Raw genomic sequence first — 17,295 nt, forward strand, 5'->3', positions numbered from 1 at the left:
TATTCAATTTGTTCAAACAGAAATATTATATGCGTTGTAATTAAGCAGTCAGCCGTGTACAAACGTATATTGAACGGCATTATAATACTGTCAGATTTCAATAATAATAATAAATGATAATTTAATATTATGTTTAAAATTATGTCATTATCACCATAAAATATTATAAATTATAAAATAATGTAACTCTGTTATTACCTACAGATTTTGTTTTATACGAATAGGGACAAATGAGCGTAGCTGTTTGGCCGTGGAGACAATTGGACTTCAATAAGAAAATATTAATAAATCAATCAATAAAAATATAAGTAATGAGCATTAATATTTAAAATACAATATCAAAAACAGTTATTTATATTTAGGCACTATATTTCGTTCAAAATTAATATAAATTAACATCAAAAAAGTAATCAACTATAACACGCCAAAAATTAAAATACAATATCAAAAATAATTATTCTTATTCATATTATTTATATTTACTATAGTCTATAATAAAATTTTAATTAAAATGTTATAATACATATTAATGAAGTCAAATATTTTGGTTGATTCCACAAATGATAAAATTCGATAGTACTTGATATTCAATCATAAACTAGAAAGTGCGATACGATACGATACCCTTATAGTTGTATTATGAACATTATCATTGATTTTATAATTTATTTATAACCAAAAATAAAACATAATTTTTATGTAGGATCGCCCAAAATATTTAATTTAATTCTTAATTTTTCTTTAAATTTTTTTTTTTTTACTTATTGGTACAGCATCCACATCAAACATCAATATATTAAAACTTATCTATTCACTATTGTTTGTATTATAATTTATAATTAAGAACTTTTTTTTTGACATCCATGTCCAAACGGCTATGTTCATTTGTCCTAAATCGTATTTTATAGGCATATGTTCTACTATATTTAAAATACAAGCGAGATGTAAATTATCTTAAAATATTTTACTATCCAGTTAAGTCATACAATTATAGTTAAATTATACACAAAATAATTTTTGTTTAAATTTTAAATTAAGGCTACGACCACTGAGGTCATTAGCTTGCTACTGTAGGAGATTGTACTGTTGGTTTGAACACGTGTGTGACAAGCATTTGTCACTGAAAATCCCGTGTGGTCACTCATCCGGGAACTCGTGACATCGACCAGTGCGTACACTCAGAGCACATTCGTGACAGAATGCAAACACTACGCCACACCGAACCGCACGAAATAATTCTATATCTCATTTTTAACAAATATAATATCATACTCAATTATTATTGATAAGGTAATTTTAATTATTTTTAAATAATTTATCGAAATTTGCTTCATACTTGTAAATTGTAATAACTAATAAGTAATGAGCATATAAATACTATATTATTTTATCATAAAATATTTCTTATCAACTCGATACTATAAAAGTTAGTACTTTTAAAGTAGTTATAAATAGTGAAATTTTAATATTATTAGATATCTACTAAGTATATAAAAATATAAAACACTGTTGACTATCTGTTCCTTATTAGAATAGGGAAATCCCTACATTACTATTTGGACATTTGGAATTGAAGTGTATTATTAATTAATTAAGAACTTTACATACCTAATATTATATCAATAACATACATTTGTAATTTAATTTATTAATGGATCACATTATTCGGTCCCGTTTGGACTGGCCCCGTTACAACAGACCGGACATTGTAATAAAAAACTAATGTTCACATTATTTTATTTCAAATTTACCAAATTCAAAGGGTAAAGAGAACATTTACTAATAATCCGCTTTGTCCATAACAAAGTTAATTACACATGAATTCTACTGCAGATCACATTATGATACGATGGTGTGTACGGGCTTTATATAATAACATTGTATAGTACGTACCTTCGGAGAGAACAGGCAAACTATAGTTACACTAGCGGAAAGGCTAATGGTTACTGACATGGTAGTTATCCTCAGCGGAGTATGGTTGCCAATGCCAAAGTATAGAGGAACGAATGCGAGCCATATGACACAAGTTGTATACATCGTGAAACCTGTTGAAAAAAATTAAAACAGTTGAAATAGATACGTTTTGGTTTGTGCCCGACAGTAGTCAAAATAAAGTAGTTTAAGATATTGTATACATCCAGTTATGATTCATAACTCATTAGCCTGTAGCATCATTAGTTTCCTGCTGTGATTATAACTATATATTTTTATTATGTCTGCACAACGCATTCTTCCAAACTTCACTATTACTACTATTATTATTATAAATATTATAATACATCAATGTGTTACATCCAATATCTAATTTTGTATTGTATATTTTGTTGCTGATGTTCTAAGTCATATATTTTTATCTCATTATACTTAAACTAATCTAACAACTGTTAGACATAATGTATACCCCATGAATATGTATAGCCTACAGTCCCACCCCTCGAGATTACGACAACGTAGTTCTAATGATTTATATCCACCAAATTTAGCACGAAAAAGGGAAGTAAATTCGTTTACAGAGAGAATGAAAATAATTTTGGAAAATAATTTTATGATAGAAGCCACACTCAGATGAATTGAACAAATAAATTACCTCGACATACATATACGTTAATATGAAATATAATTGTAAACAAATTAATAAAATCAATTCGTTAAGTAAATATTGTAATATTCAGAAATTCAAACATATTATAATATTATACAGTAGGTACTTATATGTATATGTAGCTGTTATACAACAAGTAATTCAAAACATTCCAAAAAAAGTTAATTGAAAATAAGTTAAACGTGAGAAAAAAATAGTATAGCGATTTCTAATGAGACTACTGACAAGTTAGTAATTGTTAATAACAACAAATGAAGGAACAAATAGATGCAATTCATACAAGTTACAAATTGAATCAAATACACAGAACGTAATAACTTAGTTACTTAAGAATTATCAAATTTCTCGTGGAGAAAAATTTGGTTTATCACAATTGGAGAATATAGCAATGTAAATTTTTTCAAACAATTTAAAGCAGTGTGGTCTAAAAAAGTTAAAACCAACAGTATTAATGTATAATAGAATAACACGTTGCACAATGACTGGTATTATCATTTATCTCTTTAATGAATAATATTTATTCTCATAAATAATCAATGTTTTAATTCAAAACTGTAAAGTGTTGTTTTAGAACAACACCTACCTACCCAAATAATGTGTATTTAATATACAGACATGACGCGGATAAAAAAATAGTAAATACGTTAAATTGATAATCATTTTGATACAAACGGTATTTAAGTATACAATAGATTATCATATATTTAAATATAAAAAAATAATAGTTCAATTAAATTTACGTTGAAAATTGAAACTGTTGGAGATATACAATAAAATAATATGATATATTATTATTATTATTATTTGTTGACAAAAAAGTCTAGAAACTTCATATTTAAACAATTGTAACAAAATCGTACACTTTTTTTTTTTTTTTATTTGAGTCATTAACATCTATGGTCATTAGCCTAATGGTTATTTAGTAGGTTTTTTACGGTGGAAGACATAAGCGCCAAAATGAGATAAGAAAAAAAAAGTTGTATCGTACAAAAGCGCCAAAATCGTATCGTACATAAGCGCCAAAATCCGAGGTACCTGTGTGTCACGGTTAATAGATATTAAATAACAGATATTAAATTTAGAACTATATCGTTCAAAAACTTCAAACGTTTAATCTTAATCGACAAATGTATAATCTGTAGAAAAATAATTGTACAATGTAAGAAATATCAGGATGGTGCTAAGTGGGATTAAAAAATCAACCAATTTATTAAATTTATAATTTATTATTGAGTATTGAAATTATATACATATAATATCATTTTTATAGGATATATCAATTTCGAAAAAACTACTTATATAAAATATTTATTTTGGCGCAAATGATATGTCATTTTTTCACTTTTGGCGCTTATGTCATATAGTCGTTTTTTAACTGTGGGGGAGGATAGGGTTGGTTAGAACACTTGTATATTTGGTGAAGATTTGTCACTAAAATACGGGTGGTTGTTACCTATTCGGAAACTAGTGACACCAGCTGATGCTTGACTTCAGAACACGTTTGCGACTAAAGCCAACCACTGCGCCACATCAAACTACCATACACTTTTTTAGTTAATCAATATTACTTTTCGTTGTTTGTTTTTACATATAATATAGGTTAGGTTAGGCTCATTGGTATTTTGTGTGAATATTTGATTTATATTGAGTCTTTCCTCTTAATTTAACATTATGAATTTATAGTACCTAATAACTAGGTTTTAATTAATAAAATCAATTAAATTTAATGCTATTATTCAAATTTTTTTGATTTGTATTACCTCGTATTGTCTATTAAAATAATTACATTATATACAATAGTTGAAAATTATTAAATACATATTTTTTTTTATTTTTTTTATTAGTTAACCTGTGGCAAGTTAATTCATTGGGTGGTTTTTAAATAGTGGGGAGGGAACAGTAGGTGTAAATACGTGTGTATAGTTTTTGGCAGATTTTCAAGTGGGCACCCGTAGGTATCTACCATTCCCGGGTGGGGGATGTGGCGGCACTTGTTCTCCGGACACCGTACTACGCGACTTGCCCCAAGAAAAATTCCGCCCGTGAACCGAGGTTTGAACCAGCGCCGGTGTGCGTCACGACCGACGCCTTGGTTCACTCGGCCACTCCGTCCCCCCACGTTATTTTTATCAACTAGAATGTATTGTTATTGATAAAATATACAATGCGAAAGAACACGTGTTACGTCACCAAGAGACGTGAGATCCAACGATTGAATTAACTCAATATCACAATATCTTCATCCATAGACTACTCGTGCATTCCGTCGCCCCCACGTTATTTTTATCAACTAGAATGTATTGTTATTGATAAAATATACAATGCGAAAGAACACGTGTTACGTCACCAAGAGACGTGAGATCCAACGATTGAATTAACTCAATATCACAATATCTTCATCCATAGACTACTCGTGCATTGCGATCAATGCAAATATTATTATAATAATATCATAATGTGATGCTTTTTACGAAAAAAAAAACTATATCTTGTATTCGTGTGCAGCACGTAGGTAACAGTAAATTTACATATAAAAACCGTGTAAATTCTACTGTGAGTAGAATAGAAAAGAATTTTGTTTTCATTTAATACAACATCGGAAACCGTAAACGTTGACACGTCTTAACTTTTCAAGAATATAAATACCTATTCAATTTGTACGTTAAGCTGACACTGCTCGAAATGTACAAATTCTTAGGTAAAACAGTCAATATATTTTTGTTAAACAAATAAGCTTGGTGTAAATGACATTGATGTTATTCTCACTCGTGAGAAACAACGTGAAATTCGAAAAACAAACTTTCTAAAGTACCTTCTAACTTTTATTACCAATCTTAAATAGTGTCAGACAAAACTATAAAAAAAAAAATTAGTTTAATTGTAAAACCAATATTTTGATCGCTACGCTCAGAATCTAATTAGTAGTACAAAGATTAGGACTGCTTAATGATATAATTTAAAAAAAAACAGTTTAAATTGGAATGATGTAATTAAAGTATTTTTAATTCAACCAGTCTGATAGAAATAATTTAAGGAAACGACTATTTTTCCATAAATTATTATGGAGAAAGAAATAATGAAAAACATAAAGAATCCAATGTTATATTTTATTTGTAGTATTCAAGATTTTCTCAGAAATAAACACACTTCGGCCAATGTACTGGGTAACAGTAACCCAAAACTCTGGTTCTCTTAATTACTTTTACGAAACAGCAAAAATCATAAAAACATTGTAAAATATAAAAATGTATTTCCGTTTTCGAGAAACTTCTACTTATAATAATAATATTGAACAAATTACATTATTTTCACTTTGCTCAAAGCGTGTTAAGAAATATACATAGGTACTTAATCTGTGTAAATGGCAAAGTTCATAATATGAAATATTTAATGTTTTTAATAAAAACCAATTTGTTATAGTTCGTATTTTAGATGTATGTGGGTCAAAACGTAAAACTGTTAACTCTAGACTTCACCTCCTATAAGACCACTCTTGAAATCCAAACTCTCATTATCTAATAAACTCACCTTCATTGAAACCATACACGCGTAGCAGGACCATAAAAAGGCTAAAACGTCACAATGTTGTTTACAAATATTAACATTTTTTTTTCGATTGTATTTTTCATATCACGACGTATAACACAATCCCTGATTTGTCCTTACTCTTGTACATAAGAGGACATCATAAATGCAAATGAAAATGCCGTACAACGGAGTTCGTTTTTGAACTGAGACTATATAAATTAGAGAAGTATCACTTTGAATTTTTAAATTGTTCTACCACTTACTTACTCATTTATAGTCACATTTTTAGTTCACATCTATTTGTTAGCTCATACGTGTGTTGTGTTTAAAATTGTTTAGCTTTGTATAGTGTCTGACACGAGTAATAAAAAAAAAAAAAACAAAAATTATGGTAGTAAGGCATCATTGGTTCGTTGTTTTATAAGCTCACTGGATGAGATATTTTGATAAGATTGTAACCCAGTACCTAGTAAAGATGTTTATGTTACTCATAGTTTAGAACTATCAAATCATAATACGATTTATCAAAACCGTTTAATAATAACTGATAAAATGGAAATATTGTTTAAAAGAAAAATATTTATGTCCTGGGGTCTTTTTAAAGTATATAGCCATATAGGTAGGTATCAGATATTTTAACATATTTTTTGTAACTCATAAGTCATAATGGTTACTCATAAAGTCATAAGTCATAACATTTAAACGTTTCTTACTTTTACCATTGGTACAGCTACAGCTATAAAATAATTCCCTAATGGTATGTAATAAAAATGAAAAAGTTTTCCATCTATAAGTTTGAGTTTCCTGAGAAAATTACCGATCTGCAGTGCTTAACCGTTTAAATTATAGATGTATTATTATACCGAATACAAGCTCAATTTGTCTGACTATATTCAATATTGGCTGCTGATACGGAATTCTAGTTTTCGGTGTCTTACTTATATTGGTTTGAATTTACTGAACATGTTCAGATACGCTTAAGCCGATGGAACCCAGGGGGGTATCAAACTGAAAATGTAAACAGATTTGAACATTTCCACTCAATTGAATTTCCCCGTAATCAGAAATTAAAGTTTGTTTCTTCAACTAAGTAAAAACACTTTAAATTCTAAAAAACAACCTAAATTGAACAATTATTACTAGTATATTCAATATACAATTATTTAAAAATCGGCTAGCCGAAACTGTTAAACTTTTTAACAATTGGGACAAATATAACATAACAAAGTTCATATGATATTGTAACCTTGAATCCAATATTATTTTTATAGTTATTGCATTTATGATTTATTGATTTATATCCGATAAAATAATTTTCTCAATTGCTGAATCATAATATATAATATGGTAAAACATAATAATATTATTAAGTTTATAGAATTTATTTGGTATACAAATTTAAAGCTTTGTCAAACTTTTAATTTTACAATAAGTTATAAAAAATTGTATTTAAAAAATCCACAATATTACCTAGTTAAATCAAAATTGAAATCATAAATATACAATTTGGTATGAATAAACATCTCACAAAAAGAAATATTAATTATGATAAAGATCAAACTTTCGATTAATAAGATAATATTATATGATCGTTCCAAACGTAATGTATATCGATTATCGAATAATCCAAAGATTCGCTGTAGTACCTACTGTTTACGACTACGAAAAAAAAAATGACTTGGGATTTGTACTCATGAATTTATTTATTGGTCCAATGGTTGAACGTCACAATGTTCTCTACATTTTAATCGTGTGCCCCCAAACCATTTATCAACGAAATTGTTTACGTTGTATTACCTTTATCTATTCAGAACTCGAATCGTTGTATATTAATGTAAACTTGTATTTTGTAAGTGTCTTTGGAAGCATGACAAAATTACTTTATTATTATTATAGTATTAATCCTTAAATGGCATTATGACTTGTAGATTATACTATTGTAGTAAGTGTGATAAGCAGTTTTCTCCACCTGTTCTGGCACACTAACTATAAAATATGCTATTTTCTATACATAATATTATGAATTATGTTTGATTATAGTATATTAAAACAATTATATGCTACAGTCATCCTCAAATATATTATTGATGTCCATGATAACAATTTAAATTGTATACACTTATTCGAAAATGAATTTAAAAAAAATAGTGAAATGTTTTCATCAAGTTCTAAATGTATGTTTTTAATATATTATCACTGCACGTACCATTATTATAATATAATATATATATTTTTTTGTAACTACATTTACTATTTTAACTTTCATTTATCTACGTACCTAAAATATACAGTTACATGTTGTGCTTGAGTGAATTAACAATATAAAACCCGTAACGATAAATTGTCAATTTTCGACTACTTTAATACATTTCCTTTTGTCAAATTATTTTTGGACATAAAAACGTGATGCTTAAAATTAACAGTCAGCACGTTTTATGATCCTATTGTCACATTTTCTGTTTGAATTAAATTATTTTTTTTGTATAAAATTAAATATTAGTATCTCTATAATGACGATAAGTAAAAACGCAAAAAACCGATTAAAGAAAACTTACAGCTACGAAGTTAGTACCTACAGGCTATAGGTAGTAGGTACTAACATATAAATAAGTATTTTACCAAAAATGGTTTTAAAAAGTCGATCTAGAAATATTTCGGCATACATTTACCAGAATAAACATTAAAATACCAAAATGAAAAATCAGTTAAACCTCAAGTGATTATAATATCATGTATTACATTCATTCAATTTGGTTTATTAATTCTAATGTTTGAATTTATATAGGTGACAAAAAATATATTGTTTATGTTAAGCCACTTAAATCCGAGGAACAGAAATAAGTCCAGTATATATATTTATTAGACTAATGGAAATTTGTCGTATCAGGTGGCTTTTATCGGAGTGAAAGGAAGTTATTCTATTTATCTAAGAAATTGTATAATGATATAGTAATCAATCAATATAATTGTTTTGCTATAATATATGACCATGATTAGTAATGGAACATCTTACAGTTAATCCAAATTTTCAAACATAAATTATTTAAACAAATTATAAGTGTCTATTCTAAATTACTTTTTTGCTTTGAAACAATTCTATAGTTTAATTTGTATTAAGAAAATAATATATCATTATTTTAATTATTAACTTATTGTTTCTGAATATAATACATTTGAGGAAAACTTAATAACTTTAAATTTAATTTTGTATTGCAAATTAAATTATGTACATTAATGTCTTAATTGTTAATCGGTTCACTTTTAAGTTGATGATATTATGTTCAAAATATGAACAGATAACAACTTTAAATTTGTAACGTTAGCTCTCCGAGAAAATCTTGAAAAACATCGATAATAGCAGTACCTAACAAAAGTCAACGTAAACACTGTGCTCCTAACATCTGTTTTCATATAAGCATTCGTCACATTTTCTTAGAGTTTCTATCTTGGCGTGTTAATAGTTTTATTATTATTTGATGTGAAAATAGTTTTCGTATATTTGTCCGACTAAACCAACAGGTAAAACGGTTTCCAACTTCTTTCTACCGTCTAAAGTTAACCTCAATAAGTTGTACATACACGACGCACTACTCACAAGTAGGTAACAGTTAATATAGCCTCCAACAATAAAAAGGTGCTGACATATTAAATTCTAAACATGCGTTTTATTTATTGATTTTCGTTTTTAACTAATATAATTAAAAAATCGTTATGAATTATAAAATGGAAATTATTTTAAGTGTTTTTTTTTAATGTACCCGGTACCTATTGTAATAACAACATATGTTATGTCTGAAAACAATAAATGTATTCGATATACACCACAAGAAATATTTAACCGTAAAAAGAGAAAATTGGTTTGCCTCGACACAAATAATAAAGTATACCTTCTGTGGGAAACATAAAATACAATATAGCATTTTCTAATACGTGTAGTAATAATGTTGTTTTGTACGCCAAGCGTTGGATTGTACAGCGTATTCTATATCGTGCGCCATAGCCAAGAGGATAAATTAATTAATTTGATATAGTGTAGGGGTTACGACGATGTATTTGTTGTTTTTAACACATGCCTCAATCCTAAAATGGGCCAAGATAGCATTTTCCAAGTAGTACTCACGCACACGTATACCACCATCAACATCATCCCTACTTGTAGTTACACCCCCACTCCCACCACCACCCCTGAATAAACAGGTAAAATATTGTAAGGACAGTCTGTTAAGTTCCATTTAGGAAATTGGTGATTTAGCATTATTAAAGATTCTAATCAACGAAAAATAGTTTCGTAAATTATATCGAATGGTTGTGTGTGTATGTGTGCGTACGCGTGCGTGTGTGTTTGTAGGTGGTGGGATGGAGAGGAATGGTGGAGGAAATGGAGAAAATATTGAAAGTGAACTATCGCGTAAGTTAATTTTTTTACATAAACGCAGATAAAAAAATATTTTTGATACCTGTCTAAACCTAATAGAAACTATGTCTGCGGTGTAAACTATGTTAAATGTATTTCATTTCAGCGAGAACGACGAGTGTTATGGGTTTTACAATGATGGTTTTGATTTTTCTGTATGAATGTGATCGTTTTTAGGATAGAATGAGTGCTTCATGAATTTTCTATTTTAGATTGAAGAAATCTTATCACTTTATATATTCCAATATAAAGTGGTTATATTTCAATTTCAAAGAAGTATCCCAAGCTGAAAATTTGATCAAGGCTAACTATAATATGTTATTAAAACTTTAATAAGAAATTGGTTACTCGATTTTTTTTTTTTTGTTTACTTTATAAATTCTCAGACTAATATTATGGTGAATTACTTAAAATAATAATTATTTATAACACTTGCAGTTTTAACTTTTATGTCCTGAAAATGTAATGCTTACTTAATAATAAGTTTTTCTAATTATAGAGTAAATTATATATTTTTCATCGTTAAAATATCAAGTTATATTAAAAGGTTCTATTACTAGACATTTTATTTGCAAATAATTTTCCTGGGTTCTATAGAGTCGAAAACAAAATAGAAATAATAAGAAATAATGTAGGCAACATAATTGAGACAAAAAAAAAATTGGATGTTTCAAAAGCGGCTTTCTTTATATAGGTCACCCAATATTCTATTAAGTTTTTATGGTGAATCATGATATCTGGCCATCTGGGTATTAACTCTTTTTACCAGACACGATACATTTATTAGGTCATTGTCGCCAGTAACTAATTATTACTATACATTTAAAAAACAATGGTAAATAATTTAAATTTTAAATACAAATACATACATTTATTTTACATCAATCCCCAGTAAATAATGTGAATTGCATAGTTCAATAGAGAAACATATACGATTAACCGAAAATTACTTGACATTTTCACTCAAACATTTATTATGAGAATCAGACTGACTTTAAGAAATTAGTATGATTTATTTAAAAATTATTTTTATAATAATTATATGATTTGTTTAATATAAAAATTCTTGCCAAGTCAGTCTAGTTCTTAATTAAAAATATTATTTATTTATGTTTTTATAATGTACAACCTTAAAGGTCTTTAATAAATGAACTATATTAAAGGAATAGGTCTGAAACTCTACATCGCATTTCTTCTAGCCAATGTGCTTCTAACAAAACCCTAAACAACCAAATTCGTTCTCCAGTTTTGAAGACTTGCGGTGCTAAATAAAAATCTAGCTGAAATCGACTATTTTTTAATAGTTAAAAAATTTTAAATCTTTTTTTTTAATTTTAAAATTTCACATTTTGTAGATACTTGATAACCTCTTTTTAATAAGCTGTCTACCGACTTTGCTCTATTTCATTTTAAGAGGATGTCAGCGCACTATTCATTTTCTCTCTCTGGCCCACGCGCAACATAGACAAAAAGCATTTACGCAAAATCATTTTTTCTATATGCGTTTAAGTAATCTTAGAGTAAAGTTACCTATTTAAAAAAAAGATAGAAATAATATTTTTGAGGGAATGACATATCGATTTTTATATTTTATTATTATTTGACTTTGTATTCGACTTTCAAAATAAATAAAAAAAATAGAGAATAATACTTTTGAGGAAATGACATATCGATTTGTCTAAATATTGTCTCAAAACAATTTAACATCATTTAAATTTACAACAACATTTATTTATTTTGAAAGTCGATTACAAAGTCAAATAATAATAAAATATAAAAATCGATATGTCATTCCCTCAAAAATATTATTTCTATCTTTTTTTTAAATAGGTAACTTTACTCTAAGATTACTTAAACGCATATAGAAAAAATGATTTTGCGTAAATGCTTTTTGTCTATGTTGCGCGTGGGCCAGAGAGAGAAAATTAATTGTGCGCTGACATCCTCTTAAGATAATAGTAAAAAAAAAAGTTTTTAGGGCTAAACACGTGGACGTTTTTCTAGATTCAAATAATTATACCGATTGGCCACGGTATCGGATATCTTATTAATATCTTGTAATATTAAAGCTAATCTAATTACCCACCAACTCATTATTTTATGAGTTACATATTTTTATTATTTTTCTATTTACGGCAAACTTTTGAAGTTTTTATATTGGGATATTTGCATTCCAAATTATCATTCCTACTTGATTAAAAACGTAGAAAATTATATATATATACATATAACGACAGCAAGTGAATTCAGACAACTTGAAAAGATAACCAAATGGCCGTTGATAGGTGTCGATAATTCCCGAAACTATACTTCATTTATCAATGGTGTCAATTTCACGAGGTTAATTGATGGCAATTTCCGGGGATTATCTGCAATGTGTAGCACATAACATACTCAGATATAATTTACGACAATGTCTAGAGATTGCAGTCGTGATCGTCGTATTTTACCGAAACCTATAAAGTTATATAAGCGCTACGTAAATAATCACTCACCGATGTGCTTGGACTCGTTGAAAGCTTCCGGGATGTTTCTGGTGAGCACGGCGTACACGGTGCACACGACAATCAACACTATTGGGTATCCAAACGCTATCACGTACGATGTGTTGATGAACGACGAGCAGACTAGTATGTTCGACTCCCTGCTGGGGTAATGGTGAATGACCTTTGGCGGGCTGACCAGCATCCATATGCCGTTGATGAGCACCTGAAACGTGGTCGTCCATACGAAACGTGTGTATAGGTAGGTTACCGATGTTTTTGTAACATTACATTATAGACACGCAGCTGTTGTAAATGTAGAACTTATTAAAGAGCGTTTGGCTTATTTGTTTGTATTTTTTGCGCCACTATTAGTGTGTACCAACACGCGCGTGATATATTTTATATATATTATATATATATAATATATTTGTGAAACGTAAAAAATACGTCATTAACTTGAACAATATATAAGGGATTCGAATCCTGTCTTTTTATTCTAAAGTCTAAACGTGATCATTGATCTCTAACTATATAACATAATATATTTTGTAGTAAAAACAGTGTAGTACTTTTTTATCAAAATAATAAATATATATATATAATATATTATTATTTTAGTATAATCTATATATATAAAAAAAGAGACAAAAATGTATAACAATTCATCAATCGATAACGGCCGGTCCGATTTGGCTCAAATTTTTTTAAGATGTTCGTAACTGCCAGGAGAAGGTTTTTACGAAATAAAATTTTAGGAAAATCCACCGGAAAGGTAGGAAATCTCAAATCTGTATGTAAAAAATACAACAGTGACGCAACAGTGCATTATATTATATTGGTTGCTATTGGTTAATCGGGCATGTTTGTTGATTTCATATAATATAAAAATAAATCGCAGAATGTGTTGCTAAGCGCAATAATTCTACACTCCTCCTAAATGGTTAGACCGATTTGAATGAATTTTTTTGTATGCGTTTGCGTTTATTCATCTGATTTTAGTACGGTTAGGTTAGATTAGGATTTTGTATTAATTGATTATATAAATCCACCATAGGTAGAATACGACAAAATTGGTATAACTTTAATACTTTAGAGTCAAATCATACACTAACGTACATAAAGCACGGGGTCCGCGATCTACCGCAGGTAGATTTCCTACCTGATAATGTACTGCTGTGAATCAGAATTTTTATTCCGGGCAACGGAAAAGTTAAGATTAATTTTGAAACCATACACCAAATATTAAATAACGAATTGAACAAAGTTTGAGTCATATATAGTTGGTACACTTAATGGGCAACGAAGTGCATGGGTTCAGCTAGTCTGAATATAAATATATGATTCATTCAACACGATATTATTATAATATACCTACGTGTTCAGTGTTTCTTGCAGGCAAACGTTAAAATATCCGGTGCAACCCATATTATGACTCACATCTATTGTTTGATGGTTCGCTAACGGATAATGTCAAAAAAGGTTTCATGAACACGTAAATTCCCAAACGGTTCCGGTATTCGACCACATAAATTCTAAATTTAAAATTTAAAATCGATAGCGCGTGTGATGGGCTAAACTATCATTGGCGGCTAATCGGTGACAATAACAAAAGTTTTAAATAGGTATAGATAGTCGTTTCCCTCTCGAAATGTGGTCTGAATTGTTCATCCATTCTTTGACTAAAAATGACCTGTGAATCATTCCATTGTAAATTCAACAGCGAATTCAATACCGCTCATCTCAAGTTATTGACATACTGACCGAAATACAATCTAAGATGCAAATAAAAGCTCGCAGTCATGTCAAATGTCAATACTTCTAGCAGCAAATAAAAAAAATAAACAAGAATTCGTTGGGGCTACCAATGATGAATACAATTTTCATCTTATGAAATATCTCAGACGGAATATATAAAAAAGTATGCATACAAAATTAACCTTTAGCCTGAACCTTGTATTATACAAGGTAACATTTTATAATTTACTTTGAATATAACATTTGAAAAAACACCAACACATTTTTAACCACGCCTCTTTTGAGACAGTCCTAAGTCTGTATGAAGTGAGAAGGAATTTGTGTTGTCAAAAACGGGAGCTGTTTGGGAATTGACCTTTTTGTAAAACGTGAGCCAAATGGGCTATAGCCAAAATATCAACCAGGCATACACGGTTTTATTTCAAAGACATGTTTAATTAAATAAATCTGATGATTTGATGAATCGTATTTTTTGTTTTTCGTTATTCTAAACAACAGGTTTTCAAACAACAGCCTAATATAAAATAAAATTTGTTTAGGTAGATCAGACAATATATCAATGGTTGAACGTGTTCTTCTAGTAATTATATATCTGCCAATGTATTACGTTATATGGATATGAAAACAACAGAAAGTAATCAGAAGAAATTTGATAATAAGTTAGTAGTTTGAGACGTCTAGACTAGTTTTAAACAACATATTTGAAATTAATAATAAATAATAATCTTAGTGCATACTGCATAGTTTATTGTTAACAAAAATTAGCGATAATTGAATATAAATAAGTTACCTACTTACAATGTAAAAATAAAATATTATCCATTTTATATACTTGATAATAATATATTATCAAATTTTACCGTAATATGTTTTTCTTTAAAATAAAATAAATGTAATTTATTGTAATACAATTGAAATATTTTATGTCAAAAACATGTAATATTTAAATGTATTGGATATTAAAATAATCATACCGTTTTAGGGCCGTCGAATACATAAAAATTAAAAATATCTTTTTCAATAATAAGGTACACAAAAATAACATACTTGTATCGATATGAGTCCCGTGCAGATGACCAGTTGTGATTTTGGTGATATGAAATTGGGACGTTTAACAGTTCGCCGTCCAGCATTGAATATGCGTGATATGCGATTCGTTTTCGTTAATAATGCAGCATACACAACAGTGAAACAGAATCCAACACCAAATCTGAAACAAAATTACATGAATAAATAAATAGACATTTGGCGTTAATAGTTATTCAATCATATTCTATGAACATGTATGTTGGTTCGATCAATTGTTTGAATATTTTATTTTTCGGTTTAAGAAAACGTCAACTTTAGAAACTTTATAATTATTATATTTACAAAATTTAAAATGTGTGTATAAGAAACCTTTAAACTTTAAAGCACATCGCGTCTAAAACATCTGAAATATAAAACAATCCAGACAAATTAATAAATTCACAATTTTGCACTTCTTACTTATAAATTACAACGAGGTACATATTGTTAGGTACACAAATTGTGTCCTGAAAAAACTTAACATAAAAGTTAAAAATTAATGCTAGCAAAGAAAGGTATACATAGATTATATTTAAATTAAACATCAAATGCATATAAATTCAAGAGTTTTAAAAATTTCCCGATATTTAATTATAATACCTTCTATATTATGTAATTCTAGTAGATCAACTAAAATTATCTGACCACTTCGCTTTGAGATATTATGCCTAAGTTAGTATGCTAATTATTATTGTACAATGAGTTTGATAATTTAAACAAATCATTCATTATGCAACATGAATGTAAGATACGGTTTTAAATATTTGGATAATTTTATTATAAAAATGCATTTTTAAAGAAACTGTTTCGAAACATTAAAGACTACAAAGCACAAATATATATATATATGCGAAACACGAAGTTTTTTTAATCAAATTAAAATAGTATGTACATATTCTAATTTGAGGTTAGAACAGAACTAATTAACAGATGAAATTAAAACCGACGTAAATACCATGATGTTTAATTAAAACTGTCAAAATGACGAAATTGTCATTTTCATTCACCGGGATTATTTATGATAAAAGTTCCATGGACACAACTGTATATAGACATCGAATGTGTGACAAGAATAAAATATGTTGAGAATTATTTCTGAAGATTGAAGAAATTTAGCAATCTAAAAACTGTACGTTTTTATTATTATTAACGAGATATGTAATCAAAAGTCAGCTAATTTATTTCCAAACAATTAAAGTTGTACTAATGATGAGCTAATGAGTTATGGTTCAAAAAAATCTAAGCTCATATTTAGGAGAGCATAATGAAATGTGTTAAGTTTTTTGTTTTTTAAACTGGAAATCTTTCTGAATAGTTCCTAGGTTTTTAACCTTTATAATCTTTTTTTTACTTTTCAAGAAAATGTATATACAATGTATAGGTTTATAATATTAAGTATTGAGTATTTCAATATATACGATAAAAGTAAAAAATTCAAAGAA

At 28.1% G+C, this 17,295-nt stretch overlaps 1 protein-coding gene across 1 annotated transcript in view; it reads right to left on the reverse strand.

The window, feature by feature from the left end:
• The window catches only part of LOC100159730 (metabotropic glutamate receptor 4), an 86,336-nt gene that overhangs the window by 30,270 nt on the left and 38,771 nt on the right, over window positions 1–17,295 (reverse strand). Inside the window, exons 5-7 of the mRNA XM_029486887.1 lie at window positions 15,833–15,995; window positions 13,040–13,253; window positions 1,894–2,045 (exon numbers count right to left, since the gene is read on the reverse strand). Of these exons, the coding sequence (XP_029342747.1) occupies window positions 1,894–2,045; window positions 13,040–13,253; window positions 15,833–15,995 (529 nt within the window). The remainder of the gene's footprint in view (window positions 1–1,893; window positions 2,046–13,039; window positions 13,254–15,832; window positions 15,996–17,295) is intronic.

Source organism: Acyrthosiphon pisum, chromosome A1 (assembly GCF_005508785.2).
Source record: "Acyrthosiphon pisum isolate AL4f chromosome A1, pea_aphid_22Mar2018_4r6ur, whole genome shotgun sequence".
Classification (NCBI taxonomy): Eukaryota; Metazoa; Arthropoda; class Insecta; order Hemiptera; family Aphididae; genus Acyrthosiphon; species Acyrthosiphon pisum.